Raw genomic sequence first — 18598 nt, forward strand, 5'->3', positions numbered from 1 at the left:
TGGGCACAATATCGCAACACCAACACCGTGAGTGAAACAACGACTGGGCCAGCCTACTATAAAAAGTAGTCGGGACCATTTTTTTTAAATAAATGTGGATGTGTAATAATAGAGTATGAAGTGTCTATTCTATGCCTCTTATAATGCGGTGCGTCTAATATAAAAAAAGTCCTAAAATAGGTCATTCATTGAAGGTGCGCCTTATAGTGCGGAAAATACGGTAAATAGAATATATATCACTGTGTAATAAAGCTATATGCAATTTTACTTTTTTGAGTTACTGAAATACATTCAATTTTCAATGATTTTCCAATTAAGATGCTCATAAAATGTATTTGAATATCTGTCTTTAAAATGTAGATTTATATGAGAAGAGAAATAGAGTTCAGATCTAAGGAAAAACATCACAACATATTGTATGAATGAAAGAGTTTTCATTGCATTCAGTCATGGCAGCAATAGCTGATACATACTCAACTGTGAATTTCATTAGGTCCCGTGACTGATCATTTAGGGAAACAAACGTTAAATGATAATCCACCACCAACATAGACAAAACAAAATGATCATATCTTTTTTATGTTTGGTGGTAAAAAAAGGAAATACAAATTAAAAGCTCAAATAAACTGTGAAATTCAAAGACATTGCAGAATAAACACTAAATATCCACTAAAAACTGGAAAAGAGAGCTACACATTTTAAAATGTTGGAAAATAAAAAACAAAAAATTTAAATTTAAAGAAAATAACAGAACAGTAATATATTCACAATGACTCTGTGGTGATACAGTCTCCATCTACTGACCTTCGGATCACCTGAGGTTTCCCAAGGCTCCAGCTGTACTTCATTATTATAAACAATAACCTTTGGAATCTATTACATACACAAATGTCTAACAAAATTACAAAGAAAAAAAGAAGCAAAAAAACAATTAAAAAAATACAAAAAAAGAGCAGCAAGTCAAACATGATTATTTCAAACAACTCAAGAAACACATAAAATGAATAGGACAATAAACTACTACAATAATAAATCAAGCACTGTGACACATCTGAGGTGAAACCAAAATGAAGGAAAGCTAATGTGAGGCAGTGAATTGTGACTGAATCACGGTGCGGCAGTTTGGAGAGCTTCCTCTGAGGTATCTCTGTCTGCTGCAGCCTCCTGCGACGCCATATTTGCCTCTTTTAATGGAGCCATGTCTATGCTCGCATCTTCTTCAGCTTTCTCATCCGGGATGTTTGCTTGTGTGGCTGCACCGTCCGCCAAACACGTCTGTGCGTCTGCCACAACCTCGTCCTGAGAAACTGTTTCTGTCGAAACGCAGTCCGTGGCTGCCGTGTCCACGCCGGGCTGAGTTGTGGCAGTGCTGTCAGTGTCTAAAGCCTCTTGAACAGTCCTCTCAACGTAAAAGAGGATGTAGGCCTTGGCTTTCTTCACTGTGTCCTCATTGGTCAGAGTCACTGTGCTGTCATTGAAGTGGTACCAGTGGCCCTCGTGGCTGCCATATGCTGTATAATGCCCTGATCCAACCCTGTGATCACACACACACACACACACAATCACGTTTTACCTTCTGAATTTTTACAGATTCATCTATTGCTGGTGGAGCAAACAGGAACACAGTCAACCTGAACGTACGGCAGTGGCACAACACTGCCACTTAGTGGCCATATATGGCATAGCAACAATTATCTGAATGTACTTTCAAGGACTCTGTAATGCCTTTTCTGTTTTAAACTGCAGCTGTGCATAAAACTTGTTGCTTTAGAATTCAGTGATTAAAATCTTTGGTTAAATGAGGCTTTCGTGCAGAGGATTCACTTTTGCAGCTGAAAAGCCCTGCAACCTGTCAAGTTTATTAGGCTGCTGCAACATAAACGTTCTACAAACGCCTTTGAAATGAGTACGTTGTAAGTAGACATAAGGCCAGAAACAATGAATATCATTATACTTTTTTCCAAATATATCTTAAACAAAATGACTTGCGTAAACCATGGCAGTAAAGCCTGAATGATGCAAGACCTTGACTCACCCAGATCCATGGTGCACAACGACAGCAGCAAGGTCATACAAACAACTCCCTGGTAATGTGTTCTCTGGCTGCAGAGGGAAACAGAAGATTTCAATCATGGAAATGTCTTTTTTTTTTTTTTTTTCAAGAGCAACATGTTTGGAAAATCACATCTTAAGAAGGTGCTTTTACACTTCAGGTTTGTTGTGCACAAGATCCCATTACACGCAAAGATTTGCACCAGAATGCTCTTGCCGAACGACTAATGGAATAATTTACAGCTTACGATCTAAACTAGAGTATGCATGTTTGGTTCTTAAAACTTGAGACAAATACTGAGGGATTTTGCAAATATAAATACAGGATGCAATGTATGCAATGACAGGCTTAAATTTGTAACAGGTAGGGTGAACCTACTGTTTCTGTGATGTAGGGGGAGCTGAAAAGGAAGAGACTTTCATGAGCTTTTCCTCATGAAATAAACTGTTAAGAGCTGAAATACCAAATTTACTCACAAATGTGACTTTTTACTTAACCACTATACAGTATTCACTCATCTACCATCAAAAATAAAACTTGAATGAGATCCAACATTCAGCTCTTCTGGGAAGGCTTTCCATATTGTTTAGGAAGTGCGTTTCATGGACATTTTTTAACATTCTTCCAACAGTGCATTTGTGAGGTCAGACATTGATGTTGGATGAGAAAGTCTTGCTCAGAGTGTTTTGCTAGAATTAGAACCAAGAGTTGCTGTTTTATCAAGCTGAGGTCAGGAATCTCATATTCTTCTACACCAAGCTCACTCATGCATGCATGTCTATTGTGTACTGGTGCACAGTCATAGGAAGGGGATATTCTCAGACTGTTCCTACAAAGTTGGGAGCATGAAACTGTTCCTAAATGACTGTATGTTGCCACAACAAATGTTTCTTTCACTAGACCTAAGGGGCTAGGCTAGCTTGTATTTTTTTTTATTATTTCTTAGTAAAAAAAAAACAAAAAAAACTTTCCAGATATTAAAATGATATAAAACTACTTTAAGTAATAATGGCTATTAAGATGTTTCCAGCTCACCTCAAGTAAGAAGCCCCTCATGTCCAGGCCCTTCAGCGGAAACTCCACATAAGTGTCCACCTTGTTTCTCAGAAAGGCAGTCCAGTGGAACCGTTTGAGGTGCAGGCACAAGACCTACATTTCCAAACCAAAACAAAACTTTTATGCCTCTTAAGCCTCAAAGAACGAGAATAAAATAAATAAAAGAGTCATTAAGTCATAAATACATATGTCTCCCTCACACCTTTGGCAGCTTCTGGATCCAGAACTTCTTGGTTGATTTCTGTCGTTTTTTACACTTGTGGCAATAATATAGTTCTGTTTCATCAAGTTCTTCCAGGTCAGTGAAGCTACGCAAGCAGTCTACAACACATTAAACAAATACGAACCTGTTTTAAAGATAACATAAAAAAAGAATGGTCAACAAAACTGTTTATCTTCAACAGTATTAGACTTACCACGTAAAGTGCATATAGGCCCTGGCTCCTGGTCCTTACTCCTCTTTTGTCTAAACTGACTAGGAATGTCCAAAGAAAGATCTGAAACAACAAGAATGGTGAAGAAAAGAATACTTAGTTGGATGGATAAAAGTTTTATCATGCCTTCATTGATGCCATATGAAGAGACAAAAACATAGACAATAGTGTTATTTGTTCTTTTCCAAAAAAAAAAAAAAAAAATCTGGAGGTGTTTGGAAAAAAACTCGACTTACCAAGAAATGGTGAAGAAAAGAATACTTAGTTGGATGGATAAAAGTTTTATCATGCCTTCATTGATGCCATATGAAGAGACAAAAACATAGACAATAGTGTTATTTGTTCTTTTCCAAAAAAAAAAAAAGCAATCTGGAGGTGGAAAAAAACTCGACTTACCAAGAAATGGATCAAACTTTCGAGATTCTGTTCCACATATCAGGCAGTTAACTTCGTTCTGAAGTATACCACCAAAAACAGACGTGACAACACTGGAAGTCCCATTTCTACACAGAATCAGACAGGAAGACATTGAAAGTAGTTAATAAAAAGGGAGACTGTCGCATTTGGGAAGAAATAAAGAAAGCCAGATTTTACAAATGAGTCTTTTTGACATATTAAGATGCATATTACAAGCAACAATTATGACCCAATGAATGATCTAAAAAGCTATAAAATTGATCATAAAAAAAAAAAAACAGTTATCAAAGTAATAAAAAAAAAAATTCAAGGCCATTTAATGGGTGCTAAAAACATGACTGCGTGAAAGCTGCCGCTTTGCGGTTAGGAATTTTACTGCACAACAGTATGAAACACTTCAGTACTAAGATACGTGGAGGTTTAAATAGTAAATTCCATTTTGATGAGATGCCAACGAAAATGCTGGCATAATAATTATAAATATGTTTTCATATGTTTGCAGAAGATATATATGTATTTCTATTTTCAATAAACATAATTAGATCACATTGTACTTTTTTTATACCATGGCTTTTCCTCATGATCAGGCAATACCTTGAGAATCTCATACTTTCAGCACCACAAACATAAATAAAGAAAAAAACAAAACCAAAACTCAAACAGACTCACATGCAGCATTTACTGTCTGTGGTGGAGAGTCTGACTCCGTCCTGAGGCGAGACAGGGTAAGATGCCCCGTTACGGCTGTACTGGAGCTCCCTGTGGAGGTGGTCTAACAGGTAGCGCATGAATTCATGAGCATCCTGCTGCTGATAGCCCCTGTATAAACACACACAGTCTTCTATTACAGCTGTGTATAAACATTCATTGCAAAGGAAGAAACAAATTTAGCAGCATTTTTTTTTTACCTGAAACTGGGCATGATTTTCCATATGGCATAAAATAAGGAGTCTGGACTAAAGGCGGTCTGGCTTCCTTGCCATAGGGAACAAAGAGTTTTCCTGAACTCCTCCACCAAGGAACTGTTTAACAGAAAACAACTGTTTTACAACGCTGCAATCTAATACTCTTCTTCTTAAAGCTTACTTCAGATAATCTGACATATTCCCCTGTGAGATTTATTTTTGTGCTCCTCAAAATACCTCGTGATTGGTTTTACATAACTGGCAACAAATAATTTGGCTACAATATGACACTTCGAAATGAATGGGAGATTTATGCCCATGAATTCTCCTTCCTGCAGAAGAGGACCTTACACACTGTTGTTCCCTTGGCTGCGGGTGTGGTACATCCTCCTTCCTGCCGTCTTACCGCTGCGCAGGGCAACAGCAGGCAGCTCCTTGAAATAACAGCTGAACTGCTCGATGTTGCTGTCAAAAGAAGAACATTTTGTCAAAATAGAAACTGAGGTGACACGTGGAAGCAGACAACATCCAAAAAAATATGCCAGGAATCTCAGCTTCAACTTTACTCTGCAGTCACATAGTAAGATGCAATAGAATCAGAGCTGGAGAATTTTATTCATCTCACTAATTCTCAATTAAATTGAAGGGGAATGCTACGGAATATAAACAGGAGTTTACAAAAAAAATTAAAATATTAAACAGATTCAAATATTAGAAAATAAATATCAAATAGTATTTTTATATAACATGTTTTGATACTATTAGATAATCCTGCTGCATGATACAAAGATGTATAAGTAGAGAAACCTGGCCTTGACTGCTTCTTGTTTCTAGGCAGCCTCTGTAATATCCTCCAATGTGCAACAGACTGTATTAATAAAGGCTGACTGGTCCTGGGGCCCTGGCTCCACTGGGGAAGAACTACTGATTTTGTGCTGTAAATCCAGTGGGCCACCCTCGTCCCTCAGAGCAAAGCCTTACCTGAGCGACTGCAGGATGGCGTTCATGAAGCATGTGTTGCCCAAATTTCGAAGACCAGTGGCACCCACAGCCACCCCGTCCTGAAAGAGGGGAAGCTGAGGATTAAATCTGTCAAATCTTATGGAAAGCCAATCTAGATTATTCTTAAAGTGGAATAATACTTACATTGTCTTTTAACAGCTTTCCATCTGCAGCTGAGCTTTCTAGAAGTTTCCTCTTCCTCTGTCTGTCTCCCAAAAGCAATGAACTGAAAAAAGGATGAGGTTTTTTTTTTAATTTACAACATATGTGAGAAATTGTTTGAAAGTCAAATACCATTAAAATTTCACATAATCTTTGAGGCAAATTGTTTTGGTCAAATATTTTAGGAACTGCAGAGATGACAGAATAAATAATCAATCAAATGCACTTTAAGGCTCTATTAGTGAATATTTTTACTTACTTTTCTAAACTCTGGAGATGTTCTCTCACCTTCTGTGTATGCCCAAGTTTGGTGTCATTGACAACAAAGTCATCACATCTGTAACTACATGAAATAAACAGTTACAACACACACATTTAAAACAACAATTTCTAAGAAATATCTGCAGTGTCACACATTAAAGCTTAAGTGCATCCACAAAAAAAGGAAAGTTAAATGTTTGAGTTATAAGGAAATGTAGCAAAACTGCATTTGTTCTTGGGAAAACTCACCAAAATACACTGAAGTTGCTGCAGTCCATGCAGACAGAATGATAGGTTTTATCTTTCTCCTGTTTTTCCCCCTTCCTTTGACAAATGCTGGGGCCTTGGTTCTCTTCAAAGTGTTTCTTGGCATGCCCATTTACATATCTATATAAGAATTGGTAATTTAATAATGTAAAAACATCAATAATTACCAGAAAAATATATTAAGAATAAAAAAAAAAGAAGAATCAGGAATTCTGATTTTCATATCTTGACTTGTACAACACAGGAATATTCTGTTTAATTATGCAATCAGACTATGCAAATTAAGGACTATGCCCTCTATCCAAAATGCATAATTTTTAATTGAAGTTTAATAATTCAACTATATGTAATCACGGAACACATGTCTCATGTTTTCCCGTTCTACACTTCATAGTAAGTTGAGTGGGACAGGTTTCCAAATTTTGTATGAATCACGACATCAATGTATAAAGAATGTAAACACGTTACATCCAAGCTGTATCTTAACAATGTTGGGGAAAAAAAAGTGATGTATCCATCCATTATCCAACAGACTAAGCAGAAAAGTCCAGATTTATGTAGTTGTGAATAAATAATGCAATGGTTAAAACTATCCAAGGCTGACAAGAGTTTTTTTTTTCTTTCATATAATAATAGTAAAACTTACAGTATTAAATATCTTTAATCAATACTTCCATTTTGTCTAAATTCTAAATATTACTGGAACAAATGGCAAGAATTGGTTTATGTCAAATACAGGCCTAATTTAAACAGTTTTTAACTAGGTAGCTTCAAGTCCATAACATATTCAAGACCTACCTGGTTAAAAAAAAACTCACTTACCTGATAAACTTATATCTACCTTAACTTGAGCAAGTTAAAGATAATTATGTCAGACTGTCCTTCCACTGTAGACAGGCCTTCCTTGCTTAGACAGTTTGACCTATGTCCTGTAATCTATTTTTGCTTTATCATTGTTTCCTCTTTTATGTACCAGAGATTCGTTTCAAATGTAAAGAGCTTAATAAAAAATGCATTATTATTAGTATCACAAGAGAAAACTAAATGATAATTTAGTTGTGGTTTCTTGTTAATAGCAAAACTCAGCTACTTACCGCCCACAGTGAACCATCAGACAGGTAAGGCAAATCCATGGACTTTTATTCGACCTGCAAACTAAACATAAAACATAACATAATGAAGCAAAATGGTGCGTTCGATTGAACCATTTTTTTTTTTTTTTTTACTATTACTATAACAACTGAATTGTGATTTGCCCTTGTGGCTGTTTACTTGTAGCTACAGAGTGGCTAGCAAACTGACACAGATACGATTTCATGAGAAGTCTGACTTGGGGATAAGGTTTTAAAAAAAAATGTACCCCAGACTGCTCCAACTGAACTACCTTCACATTAGTTTAGTTTTAGAAACGGAACTGAGACAAATGCCGCTCTTACCATTACAGCACCAGGAGGACGGTGTACCGTTAGGGAACCTGGGGGAGTCGGTGGTACAGCTTACGTTAGAGCTGAGATGAGGGCACTCCATCAGCTCCACAACTCTATGGACAGAACAACACCAGCAGTACCAAGACAAGGACTCTACAAAAAACCCTCAACAATACCAATTGTATCCGGCCAGCTAACAATAGTTAGCCAATTAACCTAAAGCAGCTAGCGAGTACACGTTTTCCTGTCTTCGCTAACGCCAACGCGTTAGGTAACTAAAAGAGCTTTCACTTTTCAGACTAAGAGTTCAAATAAAATCAACCCTCGGTAGTTTCTACCCACACATATTGTAAGGTAAAACAGTAACGATATCTTTGGTGTTTACGCAGTAGGTAACTGCTGGCCACAAACAAATGGATATAACTCAAGGAAGTGACGTACATTCCACCGGCTCTCGCTGGTTTTCGTCACAAAGATGAAAAGCCTCAGAGAAAAGCGCTTTAGCGCTTCCGTCCTTGTGCATAAAAGATAGAAATGGGTGTGTAGGCAGTCTCATCGTATGTGAGGTAGCACTATTTCTTTTTAATGCATGATTTCTTACCTTTTCAAGTTCTATATTTAAATTAAATTTAGCTAGTTTTCGTAAAAACTTCCTTTCCAACAACATATGGCAGCCCTTGTGACATATAATCGAACCTTCGCTTTATAATGTTTTTGAAAATCCATAGTGATTTTTTTTCTAACTTATGTTCTTATTTGTCGAAACACTCCTCAAAGTTACACTGGGTAGTAGTGGTTAGAAGGGCCAATAGCACAATAAAGCCTTGCTTTTGTCACACTACCCCAGAGCTGTGGCTACAATCCAGCAGCTTACCATCATTAGAATGTGAATGTGTGCATGAATGGGAATAACTGATTTCATTGTAATGCGTTTTTAATGGTACTGAAAAGCAGCGGATAAATGTGATGTCATTTAATGTCACAAGTAACTTATATAAAAATGTGTTGTTGTTGCAGTTTTTTTTTTTTTTTTTACATATTTGTTAAAACTGCCAGTATACCACAGCAGAGAGAGTACGGAAGCGCAGAGCGATAACGTGAAAAAAATAAAAATAAATCAACCTCCTCTGGGTCCCTCCAGTGGTCTGCAGAGATACTGTACAGTGCTCCTGAGCCAGAAACAACCAATCAGAGCTAAACTCAAAAACTGACCTATCAGAGGGTTTCTGGAAGGAAGCCGGAAAGGTTTGACCCAAATGATAGAGTTAAAAAGACAAATATCCCTGACACTGACCAAATGTATGTAAACGTCTGAATTCAAAGAAAGTGGCGCAAAACATGTCTTAAAAATGTTCTTGCTAAGTTTTCCTGACATTTAACAAATAGAAATAATTTTAGTAACGAACCTAAAACAATAGACATTTGGTCTGATTTAAGTTCAAACAGTGAGAAAACAAAATGTATGTATCTTTTTATTTGTAAATATTTGGTTTCAATTCTGACTGTTTAAGGCCATATGGCTCCAGCAGCCTATAAGCTGGTGAGTCAAAACCTGATGTTATAAACTGACTCAATAAAGTTTCTATTATGTTCTACAGCTCCAATACAATCTCAACCCTAATAAAGTAGTTTTCATCCTAAAAAGCTTTTATTCCTGAATGTGCTCCCCCTGATCAACATAAAGTTTGAAAATGTTCATAATAAACTAGATTGAGTGATGAAAAACTGTCTAAGCAAGTTCCCAATTTTAGAATGAACAATTCAGAACATTACACCAAAAAGATTCATGATAACATTTACCTTCCTTGTGGTCATAATGTAGTGTGTTGCAAAACTTTGTTGCTTTGTATTTTAATAGTCACAAAAAAAGATTTCCAACAATAATGCTGAGGAAACTGATAAAAACACAAACATAAAAACTAAATTTATTGAAGATTAAAACTTTTAAAACTTTACCTTATTAAGCCCCACTGCAATGTAAACAGTAAATAAAGCACTGAAAAATATCCAGAATGGATTTTGGTAAATAAAACAGAATATTGATTTTAAAAAAATAATAATAATGACATCTGTTGAATGTTCACAGCTATAGACTTCGAAATGGAGAGCTAAGCTGGGTTCTCATCCAGACATTTGGTAGAACATACAGCACATTCTGCAAAATCACAATGCATTTTTATATCCAAACAACTGCCAACATATGCGCAAAAAAGTAATATTTTAGAGAATGTTGTCCTTATCTATAGGGTTGCTTTTATTTCTATGTTTCACAGTTGTTAACTGCAAAAGGGCTTTATTATAGACAAACAAAAAAAACGCAAGATATCTTAAAAAGTGAGGTTTCAAAGAACATGATTTTTTTGAATATGCACCTGATTTTTGATTATTTACTTATCATCTTAAACTTACAAATATTTTAATTTGATTGCATTTTAAATGTCTTGCTTCAAAAGTTGAAAACATTGGTTACATCTATGAAAAGTAAAAAAATAATAATAATCTCTTAGCATGTAACCTAAATTAAACAACTCTAATTAAAAGAAAATATCTGCTTCTTTTAAAATGGAATTTAGAGTGTAGTTCTCAGGGACAGAAAAAAATATGCATTTGGTTTTAGGACACAAAACTTAGTTCTTAATGGCAACCAGGTGAAAAAAAAACAAACAGTTTTTTGGAGAAAAGGAGCCTTCCTATGTCATTTCTATCCCACTCCCCTGAAGTGGTGCGTCAGCCTGGGACTCCTTGGCTTTCTTCTTTTGGTGTTTTTTCCTACAAAAGTGCAATAAATCATGAAATACATGCAAAAAATTGACTTTTTCACATTTTTTCATACCACAAACATTAATATATTTTGTAAAAATTTTCTAAATTAGTAACAGAAGCAAATCATTGTGAAAAGAAAGAAAAATGACATATGATGTTTTATTTATTATATTTATATATATAAATGCAACAAAAGCATGGTATGCGTATCCAGCCCCCTTTGAATAAGCGTTCTGAATCAATCCTTTCTGCAGAGATTAATATTTTTACCCAGTCCTCTATGCAAAATAGCTCAAGCTCAGTCAAAATTAGACAGAGTCCATATGCAAGAATTTTCAATTATTGCTGCAGATTCTCAGATTTAGGCCATTCGTGTTCTATGGCTGTACCATGTATTAAGGTTTTCCCCTTACTGCACAGTAGACCTCCACTTCCATCTCAAGTTTTTTGCAGGACTGGTGTATATTTAAATCCATCCTTCTCCCCATCAGGTCTAAACATGTTCCTTCTCCCCAACAAATATATTTCCACACCATGATACTGCCACCACTATGCATCAAAGTGGGGATGCTAAGTCAGGGGGAATGTGCAATTTTGTTTTCCCACAACACAAGGTGTGCTTCTTGATCTTTACAGGTCAAGAAGCTGTGTTTATCCTTATGTTAAATAAACTCAAGTGGATTCACATTGACTAATCATGAGGACTTCTTTGGGCAATTTGCTGCAAAGAGAGTTTTAGAAAACTTTTCAGATTTGTTTTGTAAAAAAAATCATTTGAAAATAGGTATTATTTTACTTTCAATTCTCAAGTATGCTCTACTTTTCATCAGTCCATCAGAAAAAATACCATTAAAACACATACTGTTGAGTTAAAATACTTGACAGAATATGAAAGAGAAGAACAAAAAGCAGACTTACTTTGACTTCACTACGAGGAGAATCACAGTTAACAAGACAGCAAAAATGACAATGGAAAGCAGAACCGCAAAGATGATGGCTGTTGGAAAAGGCAGCTGTTAAACTAGTGTGTAAATTGTAAATTATTGAAAATATTGGTAGAATCTCCAACTTGGCAACCAATAAGAATTTCAATAAAGGCAAACAAGCATTTATTCAGTCACTGAAGACATTTGTCCCCGTCTCCACTTACTAATAGGAGTGTCCGGTTCATCCTCCTCAGCCTCATCCCCTTCATCTAAAAACCAGATGGATCAACATTAACATGTTAAAAATTAAAAAAAAACAAAAAAACAAGTACACAACTTGAGATAGTTATTAGCTCACCATGAATGCCAACGCAGGTCCTATTGCAGCTCTCTAAGTCAAAGAATCTGTTTCCATTTCCAAAACATCCAGTCCAAAAGAATGTTTTGCATTTGTCATGAATGGCATCGTAGTAGTATCTGAGGCGTTTACTGTTACACCCTCCAGGCGCATATTTAAAGTGACAAGCTTCAGTTTCTGTTAACAGAAGATACAATTAATTTCAAGATAATCAGTCAATCGGTCAGTCAGTCTGTCTGTCTGTCTGTCTGTCTTAGATTTTCACCACTTGGTGGCGCATAATTGCTACAAATTGTAGAGAACAGTGGCCTCCTGGCATTACATTTAAAAAAAACTCCCCAAATCCTTTCTGTTAACAGAAAAAAATATGTTATCCTATGTGGAATATTGTTGAGGAGCATTTCTTTTGTCTTTCCCATTCAAAAAGGCTTAGTTGTTTTGTCATGGTTCTTTAGGCCATTAAACTGTTATCAGTGAGTTCTAACTCCAAAGTCCACCAACGGCATGAAGGATGTTCAGCAGTTATATTTGCCATGATTCATATTTACAGCTGAGAAGTGGTGAAAATAAAATGAACTTTTAAATCAGGTAATTTTTATTTTGCTTATAAAAAAAATAATCTTCTTACCGTCTGTTGGGTACAACTTCTCAAAATTGAATGAACAGTTTCTCATGCACTGTCTTTCACTTCGGAAACGGTTGGCGTTTCCTCCCTCGCCTTGGTAGAAGAAAGGCAAGCACTTGTCTTCTTCAGGTTTGTAATACACAGAAAACGTGAAAGTTGAGCCTTGACCTGGATCCTGGGGCAGATTGCAGAATTCTGTTGAATGACAAAAAGATAAGTTTAAGGATACTTTTATTTTCAAAACAGTCAAGTTCTCTTTTTTGTTCAGAATAATGCATGCTTAAACAAACATTTTTGTAAATCTATAACTAATGTTTAACTAGCATGATCACCAGAGACCCACTCCCTGTTTTACAGCAGCAATAAAAAGTGTCATATATTTTTCAGCCATGTTGCTCTTTATGGGCTTCACAGAAAAGAAGTGTGTTTCAAGCAGTTCTTTTTTACAAAAGTAAGTTTAATATGGGCAGGTCACCTATGTAATTGACACTCTTTAACAAAATGAAAATCAATGCTTAAATTCTGGAAAACGAAGACAATTTAGGTTCTAACTCTAACCTGTATCTTTAAGTGAAGATAAAGGTTCGTTTCAGCTCAGCTTACATTCAGGTGCAGAACTAAGGTGAGTCGTGTGTAAAGGTTTTGAATTACAGAGGTAGAAAACGTCTGGTCAGCTTAGCACAAGCAGGAGAATATATATATAACATTTTTAGCAAAATAAACAATCATAAAATACTATAATTTGAGCTTCAAGACATAACATGAACATGACACAAAGGTACAATGATAATGTAGTAATAGCTGTTTAAAGGGTAATATTTAGTTTTTACCTGTAAACTCAACAGACTTTTGCTGAACTGACTTGTTTTGTCCTGTTAGTCCATGTCTACAGTTTCAGTCGTCCCTTGCCTCAGGAAAAATAACACCCAAGTCACACCAAAATAACTCAAGGTGAAGTCGTACCTCGGAGATTACAGTGTCGTTGAAATTAGCTCATTCAGCTCAAGCGAACAACATAAATCAGACTGAATTCAGCAACCAGTTCCATACTCTTGCAAAAACACATACGCCCATGTGCTGGTCTAGATTATAGAAAGCTAGCTTCAACTCTACGACATGTATTCCTAATTATCTTTAAATTAACTTTCATTTTAAGAAAAAAATTAAAAAGAAAAACAAAAAAAATACAGCCATACCTTGTCTTTGTGAGTTGCTGGTGTGAAGTGCTGACAAAAAAATTCCTAACAGCAGAAGTGTCTTCATTTTGCTGCTTGTCTTTGTGCTGTCTTTCCTGGAGTGAATGAGGGATATAAACTACGATGGGAGTGGGTGCCCATTATTGACCTTTGGACATGTATTGTCCTAATGATAACTCTGTCAATCGAAACTGAAGTTAATGGGAACACTAGAGAGTTCCTCTCTGTAACAGTGGTACTGTCATAAAAAAAAGTTCATAGGTTGTGATATTTGAGCGTAGATAGACATGCTAAGATCCATATTGCAATAAATGTGAACTGAAGCCTTGCTATGTCAGCTCAAATACGATGTTTATGCATTTATCAGGATGAACATGGAATAAAAAGGATTTACCCATCCTGAATTTTATTACTTTTTGAATTTGGCAACTCACACAGAACTCTTGAATGTTCATTAATTACTGCAAAGATGGAAATAACATTGGTACCAATATTTTGTGGCTAATTCAGAAAGCAAGTAAGTACCAGTTACAAAATACTGTATAGTTATTAGTGTGTCAGCATTGGTACTGACATCTCCTATGGCTCATAAAATATTTTTGTGATCATCTTGGCCCCAAATGGGGAACATCCCATAATTTCTGAAAAATTCTGCTAAAAACATTACACTTTTTCACAGCTAAGTACTTCCACGTACTTACAGCTAGAAACACCATTCAAACTTTAAAGAGTAGTCATATTCACCAACTACTGTTTATTTCAGCTTTTTCATATATTCTGCAGATTTAATAAAGTCTCTCTTCAAGTTTTTACTTGAGTTAGGAAAGGTTAGAAGAAGTTTACCTCATTGATTTTTGAATTAGTTATCAATTACTTTCTGCTTCCCTTTGGCATAAATTACAATATTAAAAGTTGTGTGACATGTCATGTTCACTTGCCTTTTCTAATCTTATCCTGTAGGAGAGAAGTTGGAGCCAGTAGTCCATAATGTTTTTGTGTTTTTTTCTTTATTGCTCATGCCTGAATAAACTGAAAAAACATCCACCTCCAAAAATGAACTGTGCCACGGTAAATCAAAATTTTCCCCCAATATATATGGACTAAATATTCTCATAATCCTGGGGTAGAGATCCCTCTGCATTTGTTGAACAGGTTCTCATGCACGCTCTCTCATTGAAAAAACGATTCACATTTCCTCCCTGGCCTCTGTAGATGAAAGGGTTTGCAGCAGTCATGTTTGGCATAATACTACAAAGCATTTGTGAAGTTTGTTCCATGACCTGCATCATGATGATAAAATAAACTGCAAATTAGATTTATCTGAGTAAAATCTTACTTAATAGTTGAAATCTGGAGATTTTCTGTGTGGAAAGGTTTCTGCAGGGGTAATAAAACGCAACCAATGTTTAATCCACCTCAGTACCAAACACCTACTCCCTCTTATAATGATGATAATAAAAAAAAGCCAGAAATGTGTATGCCACTTGGTTTTTGTCAATTTCCACCAAGGGAGTTTACTTAAACATTCTCTTTTCAAAACTGACATGTTGTTTACAGAAACCAGTTAGATGTAGATTGTAGCAGTCAGACTCAAACAGAATAATCTCATTGTTTAAAAATTTTCAAAATTACAGTGAAAGAAAATGAATCAGTGAGCTCAGCGCAAGTAGGAGAGGGTAAATAATATTTGCTGCTTAGTATACACAGTTGTAAATACTATTTTTAGTAACTCCCCAGAACAGTTCTGGTTAGTCCTTAAATAAAGAGTAGTGCGGAACGCCACAAAATTACATGAAATGGGTTAACTAGTTTATATATAAAAAGAAGAGTTGCATACCTGGGTTTACTGAGTGATTGATGTGACATATTGACAGAACAATTGCCAAATACACAAGACTCTTCATCTTGCTTTTTCCTTTGTACTGTCTGGTGTGAGGCAAGGCTGTAAAGTACAAATGCTCTGTATATTTACTTTTTTTTAACCAACCACCATTTGACTTTTTGTTTCACTCAGTAGAGTGGATCTATAGGATTCAAAAGCATATTGCATATATTTGTTGATTCTTTTGTTACTCATTTTTATAAAATATGCAGATAAAATAAATTCTATTCCTGCTGCAGAATGTAAGGGGACAGTAATGAGTCAATGCACAGGCTAACAGCTCAACAGTTTCTTTTTTCTTATTTTTTTATTTTTTTGGTTTTGTGAGATGTGCTCTTTCTACATCTGACCCTAGATGACCTGAAGAAGTGTTAGCTTCTAGTGCCATTTTGTGGTTTGACACACATTGTACATTCCAGCTCCTTGTCCTTGCTTTATTACAGTTTTCAAGAAAGAATTACACAGGGTTGCGATGTGGGCTTTTAGCTAGGAAAGAGATAAAAAGAGATAAAAGAACACAGTATCTTTGTGGTGACAAAGATACTGAATCAACAGTAAGTCCACAAATCAACATCTAATTTAAGTACATTACAAAAGATAAATATATCACAAGCACAACAGATAGCAGAAACTGGCTTTGACAAGCAAAATCAAAACCTCAGAAAACACAAAATCATTAAGAGAAATAGCAAATAAAGACAAAAAAAAAAATCAGACGTGCATACATCTGATTCTATTCATAAGTATTATCGTCCCTTCATTTTCTTCCACTTTTTGTTGCATTAACACCTCCAAGTGCAAAGCGTTTTATTTAGATTTCATGTGACTAATGCAAAAGGAGTGCATAGCTATAAAGTTGGTGTAAAGGGATTTGTGGTTTTTAAAACTGTCTCATAAATAATGATTTGGAAACTGAAGCTAGCATTTGTACAAACCCTCCTGATTCAATACTTTGTATAATTATGTTTTTGCTGTAGTTACGATCCTTTGGCGTATATTTCTATACCAACTTATTCAAATTCCCTCTGAGATCAATAAAGTATTTTTGAATTAAACTTTGCACATCTGAAGACTAAAGTCTTTGTTCATTTATCCAAAAACAGCTGCAGCTTAGTCAGGTTGGCGAGCATATGCGACTATCGGTTTCCAAGTCTTGTTTTGATCCTCCCTTGGATTAAGGTGTAGAATATCGGCCATTCTAACACCTGAATCCACTTTACTCTAAACACTTTACACTAGTTCCAGTTGTATGTGGTTGTCTAACTACTATTCCAGGTGCCGTTCCTTTAATCTTTGCTAATTGGCTGCCAAGATAGGCTTTTGCAGACCTTTATCCCAACATTGGTCCAAGATAATAATGATCAAGATGCAAACAATCTCAAGGGGAGGTTTAGATCTTATATGATTATAGAAAAGAAAGAACAGAGGAAAATGACATAATCATTGCAATATACAACAATAATGATCATTTAATGTGTTCCAACTATTATGTAGCTGTTGAGTTAAAAAAAAAAAAACAAAAAAAAACACCTCAGTGTGTTTGTTTAATATGAGGATTAAAGACTACAAAACTGTTTCTCTCCATTGGTAATTTATTCAAAACTGTTTTTGAATAAACAGTTGAATAAACAGCCGAACTGGTCTCTCTTCCAGTGCCTGATAAGTAGTCTAAACTTCCTCTCAGTCCAATGTGAATGACCTGTAGCTATGCACCAGGTGCCAAAATATTGATTCTGTAACAAGTGGTATTTGCACCACATTCTTTCCTATTTTTCTTTTTACCCTAATTCAGCTCTACGTAACAATTATGCTCTTCTTCGATGTTAATTTATGACATAAAATCAATCTAAAATGTGTTAACGAGACAAAAAAACGTGAAAAAGTTCAAAGAATAGAATAACAAGCTACACTTCATGATCTTTCTTGCAGCAGAATGTAAGCCGGGTTATTACTGAATGTCACTTTACACTTGAATGACTTAACGAATCAAAACCAACATCATAAAAGTCCCAATAATCCAACATTTACTGTTAATACATTTTATCCAAATGTCTAGACAACCATAAGTCTAGACATTTTTTTTTATCATAAAATGGAAAGTGCTGGCCACAGAATGCATCATCATGTACGACATAGATTCATACAGACTCATTCTCTGTACGGAGAACGAATTAATAATCTGCAAGAAAACGTTGCAGTGGAAAGGAGTAGCATTTCGGTACACTGTTTAAAATATGTAATAAAACTGGAATAAAAAAAAAAAACTTTAATACTCTGAGTGTAAACATGTGGCTTGGACGTAATAACGCCAACAGGTTGCTGCAGTGTGGAGCGCTCACACTTCACCTGACAGAGCGCCGCGCTCAGCGTTACTGCTGCGCTACTTCATGCATGAGGTGGAGACCTTAAGGAGCCGCTGCATGGCTGTCACCCTCCGGTGCCCTAGATGACTCTTACCACCGAGTTTGTTGATGCTCTGACGTCAGTTTGTGTCAACAGCATGGGTATAAAAGAGCTTTTTGGAGACGAGTGCTCCAAGATCCCGGAGTTGTGTATTGAGAGGAGGTCAAGATGCGCATTTTGAGCTTCATCGCCAGCGCGCTCCTGCTGCTGACTTCCCTCAGCTTCCTTCACGGTAAGGTCTAGGCTACAAAAACTGAGCATTTCCAGTGTACTTAGTACACATCGATACATCTGCTTCACGGATGAGATGACATATGGTTGCTTTTATTATTGACGTTTTATTATTGACATTTATCAGTGTTAAAAGTTACCGCTTCTAAGTATTTTTAACCACAATTTTATTCATTTATTTTCTGTCCATTTCAGGTGCTGAATGGACGTATAGTGGTAAGTCTGTATTT

The 18598-nt window shown here is 35.8% G+C and overlaps 2 protein-coding genes and 1 non-coding gene across 3 annotated transcripts in view; 1 reads left to right on the forward strand and 2 right to left on the reverse strand.

The window, feature by feature from the left end:
- Positions 1 to 414: 414 nt before the first annotated feature.
- usp3 (ubiquitin specific peptidase 3) lies at positions 415 to 8470 on the reverse strand. The gene is made up of 15 exons (XM_007556793.2): positions 7994 to 8470; positions 7652 to 7712; positions 6540 to 6677; positions 6289 to 6372; positions 6012 to 6093; positions 5847 to 5926; positions 5217 to 5330; positions 4869 to 4982; positions 4630 to 4779; positions 3940 to 4046; positions 3526 to 3606; positions 3312 to 3430; positions 3089 to 3202; positions 2036 to 2103; positions 415 to 1534 (listed from the first exon to the last, which is right to left on the reverse strand). Exons 1-15 carry the CDS (start codon positions 8082 to 8084, stop codon positions 1108 to 1110), a joined length of 1830 nt encoding a protein of 609 aa, XP_007556855.1. The 5' UTR covers positions 8085 to 8470; the 3' UTR covers positions 415 to 1107.
- A 1963-nt stretch (positions 8471 to 10433) lies between these two features.
- Positions 10434 to 14688, reverse strand: LOC103141244 (kunitz-type serine protease inhibitor bitisilin-3). Its single transcript, XM_007556794.2, has 6 exons — positions 13853 to 14688; positions 12660 to 12851; positions 12032 to 12208; positions 11898 to 11942; positions 11666 to 11744; positions 10434 to 10753 (listed from the first exon to the last, which is right to left on the reverse strand). The coding sequence occupies exons 1-6, from the start codon at positions 13917 to 13919 to the stop codon at positions 10675 to 10677; spliced, it is 639 nt and encodes a 212-aa protein (XP_007556856.1). The 5' UTR covers positions 13920 to 14688; the 3' UTR covers positions 10434 to 10674.
- A 3336-nt stretch (positions 14689 to 18024) lies between these two features.
- LOC103141245 (uncharacterized) overlaps positions 18025 to 18598 on the forward strand; it is a 3220-nt gene continuing 2646 nt past the window's right edge. Inside the window, exons 1-2 of the transcript XR_001662698.1 lie at positions 18025 to 18369; positions 18564 to 18584. This is a non-coding gene — a transcript (uncharacterized LOC103141245). The remainder of the gene's footprint in view (positions 18370 to 18563; positions 18585 to 18598) is intronic.

The sequence above is a fragment of the Poecilia formosa genome, unplaced genomic scaffold, assembly GCF_000485575.1.
Source record: "Poecilia formosa unplaced genomic scaffold, Poecilia_formosa-5.1.2 Scaffold81, whole genome shotgun sequence".
NCBI lineage: Eukaryota > Metazoa > Chordata > Actinopteri > Cyprinodontiformes > Poeciliidae > Poecilia > Poecilia formosa.

Coding starts and splice junctions, on each gene's coding strand:
- usp3 (XM_007556793.2), bottom strand. CDS start 8,084: ATGGAGTGCCCTCATCTCAGCTCTAACGTAAGCTGTACCACCGACTCC. Junction 6,373..6,539: donor AGCAACTTCAGTGTATTTTG/GTGAGTTTTCCC, acceptor TATTTCATGTAG/TTACAGATGTGATGACTTTG. Junction 6,094..6,288: donor CATCTCCAGAGTTTAGAAAA/GTAAGTAAAAAT, acceptor TCCTTTTTTCAG/TTCATTGCTTTTGGGAGACA.
- LOC103141244 (XM_007556794.2), bottom strand. CDS start 13,919: ATGAAGACACTTCTGCTGTTAGGAATTTTTTTGTCAGCACTTCACACC. Junction 12,209..12,659: donor GAAGTTGTACCCAACAGACG/GTAAGAAGATTA, acceptor TTCTGTTAACAG/AAACTGAAGCTTGTCACTTT. Junction 10,754..11,665: donor CTCCTCGTAGTGAAGTCAAA/GTAAGTCTGCTT, acceptor GCACTTTTGTAG/GAAAAAACACCAAAAGAAGA.